The sequence below is a fragment of the Rhinolophus sinicus genome, chromosome 1, assembly GCF_057876585.1.
Source record: "Rhinolophus sinicus isolate RSI-liver-muscle chromosome 1, RSI-T2T, whole genome shotgun sequence".
NCBI classification, from domain to species: Eukaryota; Metazoa; Chordata; class Mammalia; order Chiroptera; family Rhinolophidae; genus Rhinolophus; species Rhinolophus sinicus.
Window position 1 is genome coordinate 26480246 of NC_142501.1, and position 19993 is coordinate 26500238.

Genomic DNA, 19993 nt, shown 5'->3' on the forward strand with positions numbered 1-19993 from the left:
TAGGCTGGTGGGAATGCAAAATGGTACAGATCCTATGGAAAACTGTTCAACAGTTTTTAATAAAGTTAAATATATACCTTAAAAAAAAAAAAAAAAAAGAATCTTTATATTTTAAAGTTGCGTTTGGGAGTCATGAAATGCCAGAAATTTATTTCAAAATAATCAAGTAATGGGGGAGAAAGGCATAGATGATAAAAGGTTGGCCACGTGTTGCTTATTACAGCATTTTACAAAATATAATACTATTCTCTCTACTTTTGTATATCTGAAGTTTTACAAAATAAAGTTTTTTAAAATACTGTTCAAAAAGTGCTGGAACATAGCAAGGACAATGTAAATGTTTATTATTATATGATTTGTATTTATATCATCTAATGTTTATTTACACCTTTCAGATCACAACGTATTTTCATTTACACTATGTGTTTTGGTATTCACACTAAACCTAGGAGGTAGGTTTTATTATCCCCATTTTACAAATGAGAACACAGAGCCAGAGCCAACACTGCGAGGCCACCTCCACTCTTTCAGCTACAGGGACCAGTGGTAAAAGGATAAAAGATACCTCCAGCCACTATACACAAGGCCCTCGCTTCCTTTAATGACTGTAGTCAGATTCAGTGGGGAGATAATAAACAATATACAAAACGATTCACCTAGATTTATTAGACAAAATTTGAACTTATATTTGCACATCAGAGAAATTCTAGCTAGCTACTTTAGAAGGCAATCTCGGGGGGAAAAGAGTAGAACACAGCAGAAGAAATTAAATGATAAAGGAAAAGTTCTCTCCGTGGTTTGTATTTCCTCTACTTAACTGTTTATTATTTTGTTTTATTAATTTAATTTTATATCCTCTACCTAACCTGTTTATTCTTCATAACAAATAAGACTAGAACTAAGGCGAGGGAACAGAGATGAGAAACTGTGGGAAGCGAGATTGAGAGGCAGGAGGACGTCACACCCTAGTTGTTTTGAGGCCCAGCCACTTAACAGTTCCGTTCCACCTTAAGAAGCTTTAGCCGCTCCCCTAGTAGAGCCAGCACTCAGCTCCTCCCACTCCCGTGTCAGCTTCTACCCGGGAACGTGGGGAAGGGAGAGACGCACTGAATGGAAAGACTGTCGCCAGTGGCTGTAGGGTCTCTCCGTTTCCTTACTCTACCGAGTCGGGGAGGAGCGTGTAAAGCCCGGGGCAATGGGGTTTGGTTCTTTTCCGGGGGATTCAGGATAGGGATGTGTTCTGCTGAATTGGGGGGGAGGGGCAGGCTGTGAGGGGTGGGGCTCATCTTGTGGTGGGGTCGAAGAGGGACAGAACTGGGGCATTTAAGATGTATAGTAAGCTATGATCGCTAGTCGAAAAATCTAAGTTCACGAAGTGCGGACGCACCTCTTCAAACCATTTCCAAAAGAGGGGCAAGTTTTTCATTCTCCGCCCCAATTCCCCTTCTTCATTTTAATTGATTGGGTTTAAGGTAGGCTGGGCCCAAGGTTGCCTGTTGATTGGCTACCTAAGTAATCTATCAGGATGACGCAAGAGTGGGGGGGTGGCTATTTGGGAAGGAAGTGAAGATTATTTTGGTACCTCCTACCCCAACAACTGATTGGTTGAGCTTTGCAGCGATGTAAAACAAGGCAGGGACGTCATCTAGGGTGGGACTTGGAAAAGCCAGCTGGACTGTGTTATTGTAGTGAGGACCAAATTGATTGAAACCCGGAAATGAGTTTAGAAGGAAACTGAAGGAAAAAGAGGAAAACCGGCGGCACCTTCGTTGCCCTCAAAGAAGGTCATTTCCTGCATGGGATTGATAGTTTCCTGTTTACTCAAAGAAGTCTGAGTATACCCTGCTTTCTGGAATATGCATGATAGTTAAATTCTTATGCGCCTTTGGTCCCAGACTTCTAGTTACTTATGTTACCTAAAAGAATGAATGAGACAGAGGAAAGGAAAAGCACAGGGTTTAACCCTGCCTTTAGGAAAGGTTAGGGAAACTGAGGCCCTCTGATGGAAAGCTAAGGATGACAACCCTGGATCACAGGATCCAAGCAGGTGGGTTCCTAAAGAAACCTCATAAAATAACTGGAGAGGATGGGTGAGGTGAAGGCACTGTAAAAATTTGTCTGAAGGACGGGCATTAATCACATACAAAAACTTTCTTTGATAGAAAGTATGTTAGGCAAGGCCAGAGGAATGAGTTGCGGGAGACCAAAATTGGTCTATTAGAATTATTTGGCGTGTTTGAACTGTGGGAAGTCAGGTTAGAAAAGACCATAACCTCCCCGAGCAAAGAGGGTTATGGAGTTTTATAGGAGGGGGTAAACCAGGCTGTTCCCCCTTCAATGCTTCAGGGGGTTTTTGTTGACAAAGGGGGTTTCAGGGCATGACCTAGCCCTCCAGCTTGCTGATCACAGGCCTGTAGGATATAAAGCATAGCAGGATCAAGACAAGATGGCTTTTAAGATAAGGTTTCTGCTCCTGGCCTAAATATGGCTTAACAAAGTGTATTTTATTCATGGTATATCTGGTGCCTGGCAGTATGGGGTACGTAGTAGGTGATCTGAACCAAACCGGAATGAGAAGACTTTTATAAAATACGCTGGACAAATTTTAAAAATGCCAGACCTTTAGAATATGTTTTTAAAGGTATCTGTGCCAATTTTATGATCCTGGAGAAATGTTTCACACTCACCACCTGGGTTAATCCAGCCAGAAATTGTGCTGTCGATATACTTCTCAGACCCACCTGGGAAGCTACATACCTGTGAAAATGCTACCATTTTCTCCTTAACACCCTAAGGCCTTTAAAATTTGAAAGCGGATTTCCCCTCAACCTGCCTACCTAGAAAGATTGAAAAGACAGATGGGATTAGATGAAAAGATGTCCTCTACAAGCAATGAATGGAAAATAGCGTGTTTAACCTTCAATCTGAGATTAAAAGGTAGGAAGGACGTACTATTTGAGTGTTGAGAAATACCATCTATACTATAAATTATGGAATCACTTTTTTCCCAGCATAGGTGTACACTTGTTTTCCAAATCTAGATTTTTCCTTATAGCTAGACTTCGTAATGCTTTAACATGGTATAAAAGTTCTGCTCTGAAACTGAGTGAACAGTGTAAGAACTTCCCATTAGCATAATAACTATCCCCACTACAGGACCCTGCAAGAGCAGTGGGTCAAGATTCAGTAACAGATGTCTTGTGTTTACCCCAAGTGATCCCATCTTTTTATGATCTTCTAAGCCAGATTGTTTACAAGAGAATATATCACCCTGGCTCTTCAGTATCATTTTAACAATTGTTTAGAAATAGGGGAGGAATATGAGGCAGCTATATTTGAAATAATGAAAGTACCAGGGGAAAATTATTAGTAGGCTACAAATAATTCTGCATAATAAGGTATATGTTGCTTATGCCAAAGGGCAGAGGTGGGGAGAGACAGAGCTGTTAAGAAAATTTTTAAGGATTGTGTTCATGAGAGAAATGTGCATTTTGTTCCTGTCAATGTGAAAAATGTCCAAACATGTAGAGAATTTTTATAAGTTTATTTGAGCCAAATTGAGGACATATGCCTGGGAGCAAGATATCAAATACTCCAGAGAATAACAGTTGGCAGTTTCTTTTATGCATTTGAAATTAGGGAGGGAATGTAAGGAAGATTATCATGAGTGTGGGAGAAAGTAAGGCAGAGATCTGATTACAGGTTAAGATCTCTTGAGGGTGGTCCTGCTTTAGAAGAAGGGGTCTGAAAAGAGGCATTTCAAAGGTGTGTTAACCCAGGCAAAAAGAAGCCTTTTATTACAGAAGTTATATGCAGGGTGCATGACTACGCACCAGGACCCCCCACTTAGTAATTTATGATCAAATTACCCTGTGAGGTTACTTTCCACAGAACCCCATTTTTCATCCACATTCCTACTGTTACATGAATTATATGGAAACATGCAAAGTGATTTTTAGGTTAATAATTCATGCACAGATAGCAGTCACTTTCCCTTTGATGATGCTCAATAAGCCAAAGCAGAAATTATCTCTGAGGGAAGTTAAACCCCAGCTCCAAATCTAAGGAAGGAAAAAAAACCTGTCATTGTTCCTAATCACAGATCCCAACCCTCCAGCATGTAAAAACTGTAGATGTAAAAAGGGGTTCTATGGTAAGTAGTCTCACAGGCTGATCTGATCATAAATTACTAACTGGGCAGGTTATGGTGGGTAGTCACACCCTGGGCATATAACCTTTTAGTAAAAGTTTTATCTTTGTCTTAAGCAAGCTCTGTCCATTGTTTCTGTGCATCTAGGTTAATACACCTTTGAAATAAGTTATAACCACCCTCATGAGACCACATAATCTTGTTAACTATCCTGTAATCCAATCCCGCCTTACTTTCTCCTACCATGTAATGTTCCTTAGTTCCATCCTTAATCTCAAATGCATAAAAGAAGCTGCAAAACTTATGAGACACTGAGTCAGATAGTAGAATCTTAGACCTTAAAAGAATCTTCAACCTCTTGGACCCTAGCTGCTCCCCCCTCCCCTAACACCCCCTTGTGAAACAGTAATCAAGCATTTCTTTCCTCTCTAGAACCCCAAGGAACAGCTACAAGGCCTCAGAAAACCAGAGATGAAAGTACCAGATCATACTGCATTTTGCATTTATGGAAAGAAGAGGAAAAGGGAGGGCAGAAGTATAGGAGGGGCTGGTAGAGGCATAGAAGGTACAATGTACTTACTATTGCCCAGTCAGGTATTCTGTCAGGGTTGGTTGCAATAAACAGAAACCACTTTGTTTTAAACAGAAAACACCTTAATACAGAGACATGGATGCTTTAAAAAAAATCATGGGAAGGACTGGAGGAGCATGGTCTCTGCTGATCTCAGAAATGGCTCCAAGAATGAGACTAGTAAAACTCTCCCACCAGGGAAGTTTCATAAAGGGGAGGAATGAAGACTATTGCTGAAACTGTTGAGTTCAAGAACACAGTGCCCTAGTTGTGATCCAGGAATCAGGAAGCTACTGTTGCTATCACTACCTTAACATCCTCCAGTGGCCATGTGAAGGGATGCTGGAAGACTGCTGCAGAAAAACCCAACATCCCATGACCATGCTGGCCAGCCACAACCAAAGCAGCCAGGAGGTGGCCCCTGCCTCACTTCTATTTTTCAAGCCTCTTGGGTGTGCAAATTATTGATAGATCAAAATTTATAAATAATCCTAGCTGCAGGAAAAGTCTGGGAAATATAATTTTTGGGTTTCCAGCCTCTACAGCACAGGAAGGCACATAAAAAAGGATATAGAATGTGGGTCAGCCATATCCCTCACAAGTGTATACATACTACATTTAAAATTTTTCCTTGGTAACAAGTAGAATGAATGTACTCTTAGCCAGAAGCAGCACAAGAATGAAGCAAAAGTCTATTTCAGACTTTTTCATTTTGTAAACCAATAGGGACATAAGGGGAGAGCAGAGAACTTTTTATATTGTCAGATAAAGACATTACTACCGTCTACCATGACTTTCATTTCATAAAAGGCCCTCCTCAACCTGGTCCTAACCCACATTTATCACAATTTTCTGCCTCTCCTAAAAACAACTGGCATCACTTGAGTAGGTGCCCTTATTTCTATTGTCGTTTTCGCAATTTCATTTCAACAAATATTCATTGAGCTTATTGAGCATCTTCTGTGTGCCAGACTTTGTGTTAGATACTTCAGCAAGTTCAAAGATTGAATCAGGCGCGTCTCCTGCTAGAGTGACCGCCCATTCTAGGTTGCCTAGGACTATCTTGGATTTAGCATAAAAAGAAACCCCTCAGTCCTGGGAAATTAAGACAGTTGATCACCCTAGCCCCTGCCCACAAGTAATTATGCGGATCTTAAGATCACTTCTAACTCAGAAACTCTTCCCAGATGCATATTCTTTACTCCAACGTTCTTCCAAAGTAACTATTTTGGACTTCCCTAGCAGTTAGCATAGTATCAAAGACGATTCCCAAGAAATGACTTTTATGTTTGTGCTACCTCCTAAATTATGAACTCCTGGAAGCAGAAATATCCTTCCGGGACTCCATAGTGCCTACTAATGAGTTGTGTATTGTGATTATAAAAGGAATGTTATGTTGAATAGTAGAGAACTTGAACAAATTAATACTCCAGGCTTTTTTTCCCCTTAAAGTCTTAAAACACGTATGGAAAAATGTTCAGTTGGATGATTGTTTTTACGAAGTTAACAGCACCCAGACCAACTCACAGAACATACCGCAGAAGCTCTATTTTCCTTTCCAGTCACAACAGCCCAAAGAATAACCACAATCTAGATTTATGACATCATAGATAAGTTTTGCCTGTTTTTGACCTTTATAGAAATGGAATAATTCAGTATCTTCTCTTTTATACCTGGTTCCTTTCACTCAATTTTGTGAAATTCATCCATATAGTTGCATGTCACTGTACTACATTCACCATGTTGTACAGTATTCCATTGTGTGAATATACCATAATGTATTTATCCATTTTTCTCTTAATGAACATTTGGATTGTTTCCAATTTGACACTATTATGTATATTGCTGAGATGAATATTCCAGTACCTATTTTTTTGATGAACGTATGTGTGCATTTCTGTTGAGTATATACCTTGGAGTGGAATTGTTAGGTCATAAAGTAGGCATATGTTCTGTTTTAATAAATATTGCTAAATAGTTTTCCAAAGTGATTGCACCAATTTATCAGTTTACATTCTCATTAACAGTGTGGGAGGGTGTGGGATATTACACATTTCCTCCCCTGTTTGGCATTCTCTTTCCTTTTCCTCCTCTTTTGTTTGAACCATTCTGGTGGGTGTGCAGTGGAATCTCATTTTAATTTGGAGTTCCCTGATGACAAGTTGCACACCTTTTGATGTGTGTATTGGTCACTGGTCACCGGAATAGTCTCTTTTTTTGTTTGTTTGTTTGTTTTTAAAGATTTTGTTGGGGAAGGGGAACAGGACTTTATTGGGGAACGGTATACTTCCAGGCCTTTTTTCCAAGTCAAGTTGTTGTCTTTTTTTAGTCTTAGTTGTGGAGGGCACAGCTCAGCTCCAGGTCCAGTTGCCATTGCTAGTTGCAGGGAGCACAGCCCACCATCCCTTGAGGGAGTCAAAACCTGCAACCTTGTGGTTGAGAGGATGTGCTCCAACCAACTGAGCCATCCGGGAGGCAGCTCAGCTCAAAGTTCTGTGTTCAATCTTAGTTGCAGGGGGCGAAGCCCACCATCCCTTGCGGGACTCGAGGAATCGAACTGGCAACCTTGTGGTTGAGAGCCCACTGGCCCATGTGGGAATCAAACCTGCAGCCTTCAGAGTTAGAAACATAGAGCTCTAACCGCCTGAGCCACCCGGCCGGCCCCGGAATAGTCTCTTTTGAGAAGTGCAATGTAGACCTTTTTTAAAACCCTGTCACTATTGACTCAACTTTTTACTAAGAGCCATGCTATCATGGTGAGGCTCCCAATAATTAGGTTCAAGGGAGAACAATCCCTCCAAAATACCTTTGTGTTCTGTCTCTTGGGGCCCTTCCCTCCCCTGGACAGCACCAACGAGGCAGCAGAGGACACCTTAAAGAGTCCTCTTAACCCCAACACCTTAAAGAGTCCTTTCCAGGAGGTGGAGAGAAAGGCATTGGGTTTTTTCATCATAAAAGAGCTACTGGGTTCAAAAGGACTACCAGACATTGCCTTTGGCCTCTCAGTCCTGACTCTGGCTCGCCCCACTGTGATATCTGGAGGCACTATCTCCGGATCTCATGGCAGGGAGGCTGGAAGGGTGAGGGGCTGGGGGGGAGGGCTGTGTGGGGGAATGGGTATCTCTTAAAGCAGAAATGACAGCATCCTCTTAATGGCGATGTTAAGGATGATGGGGCCCAGAACTGGTTCCCCGAACTGGGTTCTCCAGTCTCTTCGCGGGAAGACGCCTGAGGGGGCGTTGGGTGGGACGAACGGCTGCGGCAGGGCCTGGTCATTTGGGTGTGAAAGTGAGAAGTCAGGCGGGCGCTCCGGGGCCGCGACTTGCGAGCCGCACCCTCGCTCATACCGCGGGCGGCGCATGCGCCTTGCTTACTAAGGGAGCCGGATAAATCGAGTCACGTTTTCCTACTACGTCAACGGATCATTCCAAACAGAATCCTTAGCTTTTCGGAGCAGCGCGGGGATCCTAACGGCTGCTCAGCGGCAGGCGGATGCGCAGTGGCGCGGTCACTGTCACTCCCGGGCGCGGCGGCCGGGAACCATCAGAAAGGGGTGGGTGGCCTCGGAGATGGGCGGTTGAGCGGAGCCTCAGGGCCCAACCGCAGTTGCCAGGTCCGGGTGGTGGGTGCGCAGCGCTGTCCCTGTGGCCGGCCGGTGGGAGGAAGAGCATCCGAGCTGGGCTCAGGTAGAGGTGTGGTGACTCAGAGTTGGGTGGGGCGAAGGGAGGAGTTCTGTGGCTCTGGAGAAATTAACAAGTAGCATCAGGGTATTGGGGAGAATATTTGTTACTTCCTGAGCACCTACTGTGTCCCAAGCCCTGCTCTAGGTGCTGTGGATCCCACAGTGAACGAGGTAGACAATGTCCATGCCTCCCTAGAGCTTATATTCTAAGAAAGGGACAGACAAGAAAATGCATAGATATATCATAAAATGCCAGACGGTGATACATCTTATGAAAGAAATACATATGTAGTAGGGAATGGAGAAGAGACCGGTATATTAAATCCGGGGAAGGAGAAGGGGTGAGTCTGAGAAGTCCTTTCTGAGGAAGTGTATTTTGACCAGAGACCTGGTCAAAAGGAAGGAAGTGAGGGAGTCATACAGAAGAGTGATCCAGGCAGAGGAAACTGGACTAAAGAAGAGGAAACTGTTGGCCTTGAAAGATGTCTACCAGAAGTTTAAGTATTATGCGGATGAAATTAGCTTTGTAGGTTTTTGCAAGATGAAAATTGCGATTTTCTTAGAAAGTTATTGGTCAGTGTTGAATTCATTTGGTGCTTTATTCCTGCAGTATGAGAGAACGGGAGTAAGCCCAAGTGCCCTTGGCAAAATATTACAAATTTTGTCCCAGTTTAATACATTGGCTAAATTTAGAATTTAACTTGGTTTTCAAGAATAGTTCAGATCAGTTAATTTTACAAATAAGTAAGAAGCATCTCACTTTTTAAGAAAAGTATATTTATGTGAGTTGAAAGAGTTGTGGAGTTTTTTTGTTTTCCCAAAAGAGGATGACCTAGAAGACAAGAAGTAGCAGACAAAGGAAAGAAGAGAGATGAAACTGGGAATAGGAACGTTGTAGAGAGAAATGCAAAGGACAGAGTATTAAGGAGGCTGTGGAGTATTCAGAGGAATGATCTGTTCTAATTCTCCTCCAAGCAAACTTGGGAAATAATACTAGTGCTTCAACATACAGCATCTGAGCTAATCCTCAGAACTGTCCAACCAAGTCAGGAGAGCTGGTAGAGGAGGAAACAGACTCAGACTTGATAACTGGTTAAGCAGAATCGTGAGTTCCCATTCCACTGAAGGAGTTTAGGCTAAGGTAAAGCTATGAGGCGGTGGGTTATTTCAAATGTTTTAAACTTTATATGGCAAAATAAGCCACATTAAGTCACAGAATTTTATAATGGCAGGATCACCTAATCCAGTCCCTGCTCATTTTGCTGATGGGGAGACTGTGTTAGTTGGTGACAGAGCAATAAATCAAAATATAGAGGTTCTGTTTTCAACATATTCAGCTCTTTTCCTTTTCTTTCCCCAGAACCTGTAACTTGATAGAATTCTTTACACTGGCTTCTAAAGAAATGGAAAGAGCTTTGTTGAGGACCTCAGAAATGCATTAATCTAAGACATCATTAGAATTATATGAGGTTTCACCTTCTTCCATAAGCATTTATTGGTGTGCCCATTGGTTAGGAGGCTAAGTCACAACCTCTTAAGGAGCTTAAGTACATAGAGCAAATAAATAACTAGCCAATTACAATTTACAGGAAGCAGTACCTTGAAGAGGAATTGGAGGGAGAGTCAATTCTTAGTATTGCAGAGAGATGGAGAGCAACAAACAGGATGTGAGTATTAAGAATGTATGTCAGATGGGTATCAAATTGTTTTTGTCATAGTTGTGTTAATCACAATACCTATCATCTTCCTCAACTTTTGTTGTCTTGATAATGTGTCACATACATACATAAATGGTGGTGGGAGAAACTATTCCAACTAATAGACTGTATACATCCCCACATTCTATTCACAATGAATTAGTACTTGCTATTTGTGGCATTTTGTGCTTTAATATTATGAAGAATAATAAGAATGACAAAATATCCAGGTTCAACATTATAATTGGAAACAGGCCTCAGTAAAATCATACACAACTGCTCTTGAGGGAATCTCCTTGGTGTATAGGTGTGAAGAGTAATATTGAGTAATACATGAATGCACAATAATAATAACTGTTCTGGAAGAAAGGGGGGGAAAAGAACTGTTCTTACAGAGCAAACACTGGAGTATAACTGAGTCATACAACTTGCAAAGCATTGTGAGGAAGATCCACAGAAAAGTATTAACTAATGTGTGAGACTTGGAATGGGATAGGGGTAGGGTAGGCATCATCTGGTGGCTGAATCACATGTTGCCAGAAGTCAGGGGTTTGCCTACACATGATCACATCTAGAAAGACTTTAAATAAGCTTGTTCTTTGGGAATTCACTGGTATCTTGAATGGCAGTCTTCTCAGACAGCCAGATTTTTTCCCGCACCTTTTAACGGTCCATACTAAGGGAAGCAGAGCTGGAGGAAGTGCAGATGGTACAATTGCTCTTCCTTAGCTAGCACATTTTGCAAAAGTTCCATCTTTTGGAAAATCTAAAAAGTCACAGTTTCAAAGATGATACCTTTACATGACAATTGTTAAGACTATCTTGAAAAGGCGTTTAGGGGAACCACTGAAAGAGCAAGATACGAAACAGAAATTAGTCAGAGTGATCCTTTATTAAAATGTGTTCATTCCTCTACCAGTCAAGACCAAAGCCGCTGTGCTTCCTGTCCACGCCAGCTCCCCACCAAGTTCCCCCTGCTGCATATTTATTTAAGTTAATAATTAGATTTGACAACTTAAGACTAGAGTTACTTTGTTTTCCATTTCAAAAATTATAGGATATTCTACTTCTGTAATTAGTGGGTTTCCTAATTATGCTAACCTTATCATTATTAAGATATCAGATATCATTGTTATTGTTTTATTTTAAAACCCTGTGAAAATCCGAATAACACAGAAATTAAAGGACAGAGTCCCCTTACTTTTGGTGGGAATCAAGTTTAAGTGTAAGTTAAGATGGTTGTTGCTGTTTTTACTGGCATTAAAAGCAGTGAATTTACTTTTGGGAAGGCCATTTTGACACAGCCATATACAAACGGCTGTGAAAGTTTGTCCTATTTCATACTTGTTAGCCAGACACTATAATTAGCTCTTTGGATGACATTTATCTTTGCTGATTATTGTGACAATTGAATTAGATAATATATTCTAAGCACTCAGTAAGGTATTTGGTGTAAACGGAAAAAGCTCAGTTTTTTCTCTCCCTATGTAGGAAAAACCCAGTGCTTCTCTACTTTTTTCTATCCTGTGAATCTCTTTTACTACTCACACAAAGCACTTCACTGCTGTCACCAATTGTATGGAGGTTTTCTCCACACCAAGCAATTTCCTGTGACACCAGCTAGGTGTTTTAGAGTTCAATTCTGATGCTACCTATCTAGAGATAGCATCAGCTCTCATAAGTTAAGTGCTCAGCCCCACAAGAGTTCTTCCTCCCACCACACACACACACACACACACACACACACACACACACACATCAGAGGCCAGTCACAAGCCCATGTTATCACCTCTGTTTCTTCCTGAACAACTGGCTAAAGATTGGAGGCTCCAATAACCCTCCTCCTTGAGTTCACTTAATTTGTGAGAGCAGCTCACAGAACTAAGGAAAACATGTATGTTTACTAGTTTATTAAAGGATATGATAAAGGATACAGATGAAGAGATAAATAAAGCAAGGTCTGGAAGGGTCCCAGGAGCAGGAGCTTCTGTCCCCATGGAGCTGAGGTATGTCACAGTCCCAGTGTGGATGTATTCACTGGACTGGAAGCTCTCTGAATATTGGGATATTATGGAAGCTTCCTTATGTAGGCATGATCATGTGGAGGATGGGTGGCAGGGTTGAAAATTCCAAGCTTCTGATCATTGCTTGGCCTTTCTGGTGAGCAGGCCGCTCTAAGGAGCCATCCAGGAACCCACCCAGAGTCACCTCATTGTAACAAAAGATGCTCCTAGTGCTCTCATCACTTAGGAATTTACAAGGGTTTTAGGAGCTCTGAGCCAGGAAATGGGGGCAGAGACCAACGTATCTATTTTCTGTTACCTCACGTTGGCACATAGAAGATGTTAAATAACTGAGAATTTCTTATTATTTACATATATTGGTTTGTGAAGTAGATATTATCTGAAATCAAAGTTTAAGACTTTAAGTTATTAAGGTCACACGACTAGTGAATGCTAGAGCTGACCTATGACCAATGTTTTTATACCAAAACTCTTTCCTTTCCTCTGTTCTACATTGTTCCCCTAGTACATACATCGAGAACTTCAAAATTCAAGGGATCGAGATAATTTGATTATAGTATGAAAAAGATAACCTGCATTATTATCCACCCATTGGATTTCAGTTCAGATTTAAGAGGAGATCAGAAAGGAATACAAAGTTAGAAAACAAATCCAAAGACTTTCAAAAATCCTTGCTCTTTAGCCCTATGTCATCACGCCTCAGCTTGATATGTTAGAGAATACCATAAAGATGAATAACACATAAAGATAAACATCACTGACACAAATCATGATGGGGATCAGACATATTGTTCTTTTATTCAAGTATTGTTCCTCTAACAAAATAACTTATGGGGTAATAAGTAGAATTATTTTATCTGGAAAGATGTGGTTGTTCTCTATGATGCATTTATATATTCAAATATTTCTTGAGTACTATTAGATGACAGGCACTATTGGTCCAGGGAATGCCCTCATGGAGCTTATATTCTAGTGAAGGATGTGATAAGTTCCTACAGGGTCCATCAGCAGGAATTGAACCGGCAACCTTGTTGTTGAGAGCTCTCGCTCTAACCAACTGAGCCATCCGGCCAGCCCATGATGTGATAAGTTCTATGAAGAAAAATAAAGCAAGGTAAACCCATTGATTGTAGAATTTGGGGGAGGGTTGAATATTCTAAATAATGTGGTCAGGGAAGGCCTCTCTAAGCTGAATGACAATAAGAAGCCAGCCATAAGAAGATGATCTGAATAAAAAGTATCTCAGACAGAGGGAACAGCATATGTAAAGACCCTGGAGTATAAAGGCTCATCAAATTAGAGCAAGTGGTTAACAAACTCTTCTTTAAAGAGCCAGATAATAAATAATTTAAGCTTTGTGGACCATGTGGTCTCTGTTCAACTATTCAAGTCAGCTTTTATAAGTTAAAGTAGCCACAGACATTATGAACAAAAATGGGCACAGTTGTGCTACAGTGAAACTTTATTTATTAGGTTGGTGCAAAAGTAATTGCGGTTTTTGCAATTATTTTTAACTTTTTAAACCGCAATTACTTTTGCACCAACCTAATACAAAAAGAGGCAGAGGCTTCAAATCAAAAGCAAAAAAAGAAAAATAAGAACAAAAAAGAAAGAAAAATAGATAAATTGGTCCTTACCAAAATTAAAAACTTTTACTCTGCAAAAGACAGGCTGCAAAGAAAATATTTACAAACCACATATTGACAAAGTTAGACATACAGATCAATGGAATAGAATTGAGTCTAGAAATAAACCCCATGTGTCTATGTTCAACTGATTTTCAACAAAGATGCCAAGACAATGCAAAAGAACAGTCTTTTCAATAAATGGTGCAGAGACAACTGGATAGCCATAGGCAAAAGAGTGAAGATAGACCCCTACCTCATACCATATAGAAAAATTAACTCAAAATAGATAGAAGACCTAAATATAAGAGCTAAAACCATAAAACTCTTAGAAGAAAACATAGATGTAAATATTTGTGATATTAGATGCGGCAGTGGTTTCTTAGATATGACACCAAAAGTGTGAGCAACAAATGAAAAAATAGGTATGTTGGATTTAAGATTAAAAATTTTTGTTTCAAAAGACACTAACAAGAAAGTGAAAAGAGGGGCCAGCCCGGTGACTCAGGCGGTTGGAGCTCTGTGCTCCTAACTCCGAAGGCTGCTGGTTCGATTCCCACATGGGCCAGTGGGCTCTCAACCACAAGGTTGCTGGTTCAACTCCCACAAGAGATGGTGGGCTGTGCCCCCTGCAACTAACAATGGCGACTGGACCTGAAGCTGAGCTGTGCCCTCCACAACTAAGATTGAAAGGATAACAACTTGACTTGGAAAAAGACCTGGAAGTACACACTGTTCCCCGATAAAGTCCTGTTCCCCTTCCCCAATGAAAATCTTAAAAAAAAAAAAAAATTAAGTTGACGGAGAGTGGTGGGCAGTGAAAAATTGGTATTAATAGTTTAGAGATCCTACTACTATCAAATTGATGGAAAGAGGTGATCAGTGTGAGATGCAAGAAATACAGGTTTTAGAAGGAGTGCATTTGTTATTAATGACCAGAGCGAGGGTGTCACCATGAGAATAAGTGACTGAGGAAAACAAGATGATTTGAAATAAATGGACAAGAAACAGAGGCCAGCGTATGGGACAAATTATTTCCATGGATGATGAGTCACCAATGATAACAGTAGGAGTGGTGTAACCAAGAGAATGAATCAGGTTTTTTAATTTCCAGGGAATGAGGGGAAGTGCCCCAGGAGATCAGTAGATGATTGTAGTATCCTGATGCCAAGTACTTTAAAAGAGCTGGGTTTTTGAGGGACTAGAGAAGAGAAATAGTTTGGAAAAGGCAATGAGAAGCTCCATAAGAGGTACAAATGAAATGTTGAACCTATTCATTGGTACTTTTAAGGAAGCGAGATACTCTTAAGTTGGAAGATCAGAAAGGGGATCATGGAAAAAGTGGCATTTATGCTAGACTCTGAAAGATAAACAGAATTTCGAGAGAAGTAGATTTGGGAAGATATTTTCAGTCAGAGAAAAAGCTATCACCAAAGAAAAGGGAGTTAACACTGTTGGTTCCGCCCACATCTAATGCTTTTGCAAATCCACCTTCAGGCCTGTTGATGTTGCCAGACCTCTTTCACAGTAGGCCACCAGGTGGCAGTCTATATCTTTGAGGCACCCTTCCTGGTATTGTTGGTTTGTGACAACTGGAAATGAGACTCAACCATAGCTATAGCTGAGGTGAGGCAAGTGACGTGTGGATTGGTATATCTCGTTAGGCCTGAAAGTGTTGTCATGGTCCTAGCAATAAAGTAGCAAAGTCCTTAAGAGAAGAGAATAAGCTTGAGAACATTTAGGCAAAAGACAAGGAAGGGAAAGGGAAAGGAAGCTGTCAGAATGGGAGTCTGACGGGGTATTAAGGAAAAGCTGAAAGAACTGCAAAGAAAGAAAGAGACCCTAAATTATTTTAGGCAGTTAGGGAGAAAGTCAAAGGTTTTTCTCTGAGTCTTTTGTTTCTTAAAAATAACTAGCTTAAAATAGTGAATATCCCCCAAAAGCATATTTTGAGCTAGCAAACTCTGCTTCCCTTCAAGTACCCTTGTGCAAAAAAAAGGTGCCCCTCCTAGCTGAGGAGCAGGGCCTGACCAGTGGATTGTAGGCTGTATTTCAGCCGCTACTTAACCAAAGAGACTGCACAACTAGGTTTCAGCCTACACTTGCCCCCTAAACTTCACAACCACACACAAAGCTCTTGCAGACTTTTTTATTGTATTGTATTGTATTGTAAAAACCTTTTAATTCAGACAGAACTCATTCAATTTGTGGAAATATAAATGAAATGACAAAGTCATTGTTCATCAAACCAATAAACTAGTCAGACTTCCTTTCTGTCAGAAAAAGTCTGACTTCCGTTTTTATTTCAAATGAAAATGTTAATATGTGTCCCTGTGTCAACCATCTTACTTCTGAATTCTAAGATATACAGATGCTATGGAACTTTGCTTTTTGATTTCTTTGCCAGTTAATGCTTCCAAAACTTTCATACATTTAAAAGTCACTTGGAAGCTTGTTAATACAGATTTCTTGGTCCCACCCTACAGAGATTGTGACTCAGCAGGTATGGGGTGGAGCTGAAAATTTGCACGTCTAACAGGCTCCCAGGAGGTGCAACTCATCTATGGATGAGCACACTTTGAGTAACACGGGATAAAATATGGCACCGCCCCTTTAATATTGTGTGTCAGTGCCATATGCTGTCATAGCACTCTCCCTCAAGAGCTATGCACTCTCAGATTGTGGCTATGGAACCATAGTAAAAATGTAAGGTGGGTTAGAGATTAGTTTTTCTTTTGTGAAGTAGGAAGATAGTAGTAAAAAGAAAGGTGGGAAAGAAAAAGGAGCAAACCAGGCACAACCTTTACAAAAACAATTTTAGGAAAGAAAACACATGAAAAGTTTAAGATCTGAAAAATTCCTTCATTAAAAATGAGTGGAGGGAGCAGCAGGGCTGACTAGGTAGAGTACAGAGGATTTTAAGTGCAGTGAACGACACTATAATGGTAGATATAAGTCATTATATGTTTGTCCAAACCCATAGAATGTACAACAACAGGAGTAAACCCTAATGTAAACTATGGACTTTGGGTGATAATGATGTGTCAATGTAGGTTCATCAACTGTAACAACTGTACTGCTCACTGGTGGGGATGTTGGTAGAGGATCTTAAAAAACTGTTTGTAGGCTATTAGGTTAAAAAACATGTGACCAAAGTTGTCAAATTTTGCATGTCAGATTTTACACTAAAAATGTAAAATTGTGTGCAAAATGGTGTGGATAATATAATTGTTTGACAAATCTACTTCATGTTATTAGATTGGTGCATTAAGGAGGAACATTTGTGGATTGGATGGGACAATGGTAAATATTTAGGGTAAGGAAGGCATCACAGCCTGATGAAGGAGAATATGAAGCTGTCCATGTATTACATGACCTATCTAGATTTCTGTTCCCAACATTACTGATGTAGCCATTTGGGGAACAAGAGGCACCAGTTTTCAGAAAACAAAATGGAGCTGAAATTGACATAACTATCTTAAGAGGGTGTAAATATAGGTTGCCTAATGTCCAGATTGGGAGTTTAGGGGTTACCCTGGGAAGTGATAAAGTCATTTTATTGAGCAATGACACACATTGATTTTCCAAGCTACACACAAGAGAAATGCCTTTGAAGAAAATCTGCCTGTAGGGTGAGCTATTGCATGACCTCTGGTTCAAGGAATCCTAACTTTCTATGTTGTGTGGGTCTCAGTGCAGTAAAAACTTAGTACTTGATAATTTCCAAAGAACTTGAACATGTATTATCTAATCTTCCCAGTAACTCTATCACTCAACTTTGCACGGATCTGGACCTTGAGGCACAACTCACCCAAAGTCATACATTTTATAATAGCCTTTTATTTTATATAATACATTCTTTCTAAAATCTGAAGCTACCTACGATAAAGGCAGTTCTTTGTGCTAATGGAAGCTACTGTAGGACTAAACCACAATAATTTATGACTATTTCAGTATCCACTAGATTTTCTTTCTAATTATGTTTCTTCCAATACTGTCTTTTTTCATTTCTGTAGCTAAGACATGGACAGCAGGGAAAAATGAACCAGAAGTGTGTTGAGAGACAGATTTAACGTTTTTATGGACAATCTACATATGGATAATTGAAAATTATCAATATCATATTCCTTAACCTAGGAAGGAGGCAAAAATAACTTTTATTTATTGATATTGTATTAGGTACTTCTCCACTTTATCTGATTTAACCCTCCTAACAACTGAGATGGGACAGAACTTTAGCTCTCTCTGTTTAGGGTTGCCAGATAAAATAGGTTTTTGGTATAAGTATGTCTCAAACATTGCAAACAGTACCCCCTTACTCAAGGCAGGATATGCTTCAAGAATTATTTAGTTTTCTTTACAAATCAACCTTGTGAATAGATACGTTGGTGAAATCTTACAACAAAAATTATGAAAGTTTAAAACCAGAAGGGGCCTTAGAGATTATCTTATTTTTAGAGTTTCCAGAATCTAACTCTGAATCTTAACCAAGAACGGATGTCTCCAGGCAATGTAGATGAGGATTCCTGTAACCACTGCAAGGGTAGGGTCGGGGGTGAAACTCCCTCACCTTTCCCCTTTTCTTGCCTATGCTGCCTCCCAGACACCTCTCCTTTTCTGAGTACCTGACATTCCATATATCTTTTGTTCTTAGGTTATAAAGTGTTATTTATGGCTCCAAAGTGGTGACAATAAAAGCCAAGCAGGTGAGGAAAGTGATATGGAACAATTAGAGATGGCAATAAACAAGCCCCAGACATAGGGAAAGTCCCTTAAGTGAACATTGTGACAAGCCTGAGGAAGAATAGTTCATTCCAATATGGAAGAAAGAGAGGAAAGTGTCAACCCACACAGTCTTCTTGCAGTGGATAAACATAAGGTTATTCTCCTAATAAATAGAATCCAAGGTCAAGAATGCTAAAGAGGAGCAAATGCCAAGTTAGTTAGCACCTGATCTTCCAATGAATATATAACCTTGCTTCTGTTCTAGAGAAACAAATAGATTAGCTGAAATATTTCTAAATGACTTTCTTTCCAGGAGGGCCACCAGCTTACAGAAAGTCACTTATCCATGATTAAATAGCACATATCTAGAAACTTAGCAGTAGCTTTAAGCCATAACAGCATGATATCTCTCTGTGGATATACAGAGAATTGTGCCAAGAGGATCTAATGAGTTCTCCAAAGTTAGGTTCTGTATTATTTTTCCTGCTTTGTCACAACTATTGCTATGTCTTGTTTTTCCCATCAGTAGTTTAGGAAAAACAAAATCAAACTAGAAATCATAACATCTGCCTCTCAAGGAAATTTACTTGAAAACTTGCATTAGGTGTATTTTTTAATTCTTTTTGATACCAGACATTCTGAGCCCATTGCCATTACCTCAGTTCAAGTCATCATCACCTATTAGTATAAAGCCCCTACCTAGTTTTAGTACAGTCAGTAATCTTTCTAAAATTCCAATCTACTTCTGTTATTAATATACTTAACCTACTTGTTTTCTGTTGTACTCAGAATAATGTTCAAACTCCTTAACCTGGCATTTTAAGGCATTTATGATATAATCTCTGCTTATTTCCTGGCTTCTTCTCACCTGTACACTTTAGCCATGCAGAAAATTTTGCAAGATCAAGCCCTTTCTCACACAACCTAGAAGACTGTTTTCTCCTATTCTCTCCCTCCCTCCTACTTTGTCAGGGCAACTACTACCAAGCCTTCACTTCTTTCTCAACTTACCTTCTCAAAGAGGAAGGCTTCCCGGATATTACTACACCCCTTCCTCCTGCCTGACTTTTGTATCTTTCCCCCAAGTCCCTCCCTAACCCCCAACTCATGCATAACAGGAAGTTGTGCAGCACCAGGTTACCAGGGAGCACCATTCACATAAACTCTGATATGAGTGTTAATCTGGGGTGTGCAGATGCAATCTGCACAATGTTATGTGGCATCCCCACTGGAATTTGAGTCCCATAAGTCTCCTATGCTTCTGTCTCTCATAAGACTAATACTCTAGTGACATTGCCTATTATCATTTTCCCCTATATAACTGAAAACTTTACAATTCTAGGCCCTGTACTGAGTACTGGAAATAAAACAAAGGGAAACCAAAGGCATTAATGTTTGTGCTCAACAATAACACATAACAAAATTATGGTTAGTCCTCCTATAATAGAATTGTAAAAAAAAAAAAAAAAAGTTACCGTATAAGCGCTCAGGAGAACATAGTTGTTGCTGATGATTGGAA

The 19993-nt window shown here is 40.1% G+C and overlaps 1 protein-coding gene and 1 long non-coding RNA gene across 3 annotated transcripts in view; both read left to right on the forward strand.

Annotated features, from left to right (window-relative positions):
* Positions 1-1324: 1324 nt before the first annotated feature.
* LOC148759025 (uncharacterized) lies at positions 1325-6708 on the forward strand. The gene is made up of 2 exons (XR_016021078.1): positions 1325-2047; positions 4583-6708. It is a non-coding gene; the product is annotated as an uncharacterized LOC148759025 (long non-coding RNA).
* A 1386-nt stretch (positions 6709-8094) lies between these two features.
* SLC2A3 (solute carrier family 2 member 3) overlaps positions 8095-19993 on the forward strand; it is a 60246-nt gene continuing 48347 nt past the window's right edge. The window contains exons 1-2 of one of the 2 annotated variants that reach the window (XM_074326072.2): positions 8095-8274; positions 9993-10070. In XM_074326072.2, the coding sequence (XP_074182173.1) occupies positions 10050-10070 (21 nt within the window). In that variant the 5' untranslated portion in view covers positions 8095-8274; positions 9993-10049. Of the gene's footprint in view, positions 8275-9992; positions 10071-19993 lie in introns of those variants that run through there. The other variant, XM_019713514.3, reaches the window with a different exon arrangement.